This window comes from Leptinotarsa decemlineata, unplaced genomic scaffold, assembly GCF_025532065.1.
Source record: "Leptinotarsa decemlineata unplaced genomic scaffold, Ldec_3_MD MMD2_tig00026361_RagTag_RagTag, whole genome shotgun sequence".
Taxonomy (NCBI): Eukaryota; Metazoa; Arthropoda; class Insecta; order Coleoptera; family Chrysomelidae; genus Leptinotarsa; species Leptinotarsa decemlineata.
This window is the reverse complement of record NW_027412704.1, coordinates 8,484,867-8,487,702: the sequence shown is the minus strand read 5'-3', so window position 1 is coordinate 8,487,702 and position 2,836 is coordinate 8,484,867. Positions and strand designations below refer to the sequence as shown.

General features: G+C 42.6%; 1 protein-coding gene across 1 annotated transcript; it reads left to right on the top strand.

Annotated features, from left to right (window-relative positions):
* Positions 1–1,308: 1,308 nt before the first annotated feature.
* Positions 1,309–2,115, top strand: LOC141486630 (uncharacterized). Its single transcript, XM_074184925.1, has one exon. The coding sequence runs from the start codon at positions 1,309–1,311 to the stop codon at positions 2,113–2,115; it is 807 nt and encodes a 268-aa protein (XP_074041026.1).
* The last annotated feature ends 721 nt before the right edge of the window (positions 2,116–2,836 follow it).

The window sequence follows — 2,836 nt, the reverse complement described above, 5'->3', positions numbered from 1 at the left end:
GTGCCATCCACCGTGAATCAGCCTGTATATTACATACAAACAAGCAAACAACAAATCAAAAAAACTATGAATCAGCAAAATATTCATTAATGTCATAAAAGCAGGACTCCACTAAATATTTTTTCAATCTTGATTGAATTTATTAATATTTGTTTCTGTTTTGATACTACTTGGGAGATGATTGAAAAATCGTATTCCATTATATTTAGGACTGCTTTCGTAAAGTGATGTACGGTGCTTTATACTTCTAAATAAGTCACCATGCCTCGTAGCATGGTCATGAGAGTCATAATTTTTTGAGAAGCTCTTGATGTTGAGTTTAACATATGCTACAGTTTTATAAATGTAGATCGATGGTACCGTTAGTAATTTAAACTTTTTAAAATAATTCCTACAAGTCATTCGGTAATCTAAGCCAAAGATTAGAAGAATTAGTCTTTTTTGGCTGATGAAAACTGTGCGAGCATTAGCCGTACCTCCCCAAAGGACAATATTATAAGAAATATGTGAATATGAGAGAACATAGTACACATTTATTAATTGCTCTAGTGTGAATATATTTTTCACTTGCAAAATTTCATAATAACTACTATTGAGCCTAAGAGGCTGATCAATCAACACACCTGATCAACATGTGTAAAGCCGAAAAGGTAGTCATCCGACAGCAAGCCATGATGGTTACTCTGAAGAAGCTAGCCACTGGCGGCAGCGAAACATCAGGAAGAAATTCCAAAAATCCACGGCTTTCAAACTCGAAAAGAAATGACACTGAAAACCTCAGCTGTGAAAGTATAAACCATTTTGTCAAAAACCTCTATGGGGAGGAAATTTGGAGATTATACAACCATCTGAATGAAGACAGGAAACGTAAAACACACTTACTGGAAACATTGACATTTTTATGCCGCTGTCGGGAAGCCAACATCACTCCAGCTTTCTTGAAACTGAAACGGTCCTTCAAATCAACTCAAGCGAATCGAATTTATTTGAGAAGAAAAAAATGAGAACTTATCCATCATACACGGAGCCAGCTAGCGGAGACAGACAATGCCTTGTTGAAACTACACCTTGAACTTGACAACCGGATGAAACCCGAGGACTTGGACAAACTTGATGTGTTACTCAAAAGTGAAAAATGAACGGGACAGCGTGAGCAAAAAATACAAAGTGAAGTTCGAAAAACTACACGAGACTGTATGCACAGCGGCCCCTCGTTTAGACTTGTCCAGAGTGGTCATAAAGCGAACGGACCGGGTTCTCACTGAAGATGAAACGTCAGTGTTAGCACGAGGCGGTAACTTCGCGATCATGCCACGACGGGTTCCAAACGAGGAAATTATCGCTGGTATACAAGCGGCAGTCAGGAATCTACCGGATGAAGAAGCGGAAGAAAGCAGGATTGTGACAGCAAATATCCTGAGCAAGGCACGACCTCCTAAATGCAACATCCCTAAAAGAGAGATTGCCACCTTAAAGAGCTTGAACTCTGAGGAGAGCATCACGATACTTCCAGCAGACAAAGCAAATGCTACGGTGATTCTGAAAACGGAAAAATATAACAACAACATTGAAGAGCTACTAGACCCGGCAAACTATCGCAAACTTCAACGAGATCCAACGCAATCTAAGTTTAGTAACGTGAACAAAGTCATAAGATCTTCCTCACTGTCGGAAACTACACAGAAAGCCATTCTTAGAACTGAAGCTGTTCCACCTAGGCCCTACGGGATTCCGAATATACACAAAACCAACATGCCACTGAGACCGATGGTCAGTACCCCGGGTTCTCCGACCTACCAATTGGCGAGACATCTGGCCTCGCTCCTACAAACCCATGTGGGAAAGACCAACTCCTACGTTAAGGACTCGACAGACTTTGTTGGTAAAATTAGGGGCTTAACGCTGGAGCCGACGGATATTCTGGTCAGATTCGATGTGGTGTCTTTGTTTACCAATGTACCACTGGGAGACTCTCTGAGGGGGTTAGCCCACGTGTTCCCGAATGACATCGTCGAACTCTTTAGAACATGTCTCACAGGAAGTTACTTTCAATGGGGGGTAAACTTCTATGAGCAACAAGATGGCGTTGCGATGGGAGTCCACTTAGCCCAGTGATAGCAAATTATTTCATGGAACGGTTTGAAGGGAATGCGATAGACACTTTTGAATTGAAGCCGACCTTGTGGCTGCGTTACGCGGATGACACCTTCGTCATCTGGAAACATGGAAGAGGCGCCCTGAACCGTTTCCTAAACCACTTGAGTGCCCAACACCCGAGCATAGAATTCACCATGGAGATTGAGCAAGACCAACGGATAGCTTTCCTAGATGTACTAGTAGAACGATGTGGTGCCAGACTATCCCACAAAGTGTATCGAAAACCCACACACACAGATAGATACTTGCACGCACTATCGAACCATGATTCTAGCCAAAAGAGAGGAGTCATCTCCACTCTAACGGAACGGGCTCGGAGAATATGTGAACCTGAACATCAGGAGAGGGAACTGAAATACCTTGAAGTGACATTGAGATCGAATGGATACAGTGCCTCCGAGACCAGAAAAGCCATGAAACCGAAGGGCACCACGGTTCAGAAAGCGAAAAAGGATCAGATGGTTGCACGCGCATATCTACCGTTTATCCCTAGGGTCACGGACAGAATTAGAAAATTATTGGGCAAACAGTCTTCAAACCCACGAGAAAGATACAACAAAGTCTCAGGTCGACTAAAGACAAAAGAAACCCATTATCAGCAGCAGGGGTCTATCGCATACCGTGCACTTGTGGAAAGGTATATATCGGAACCACCAAACGATCCATGGGAACAAGACTA

Excerpts from the sequence above, each read along its gene's own strand:
- LOC141486630 (XM_074184925.1), top strand. The coding sequence starts at position 1,309 with ATGCCACGACGGGTTCCAAACGAGGAAATTATCGCTGGTATACAAGCG.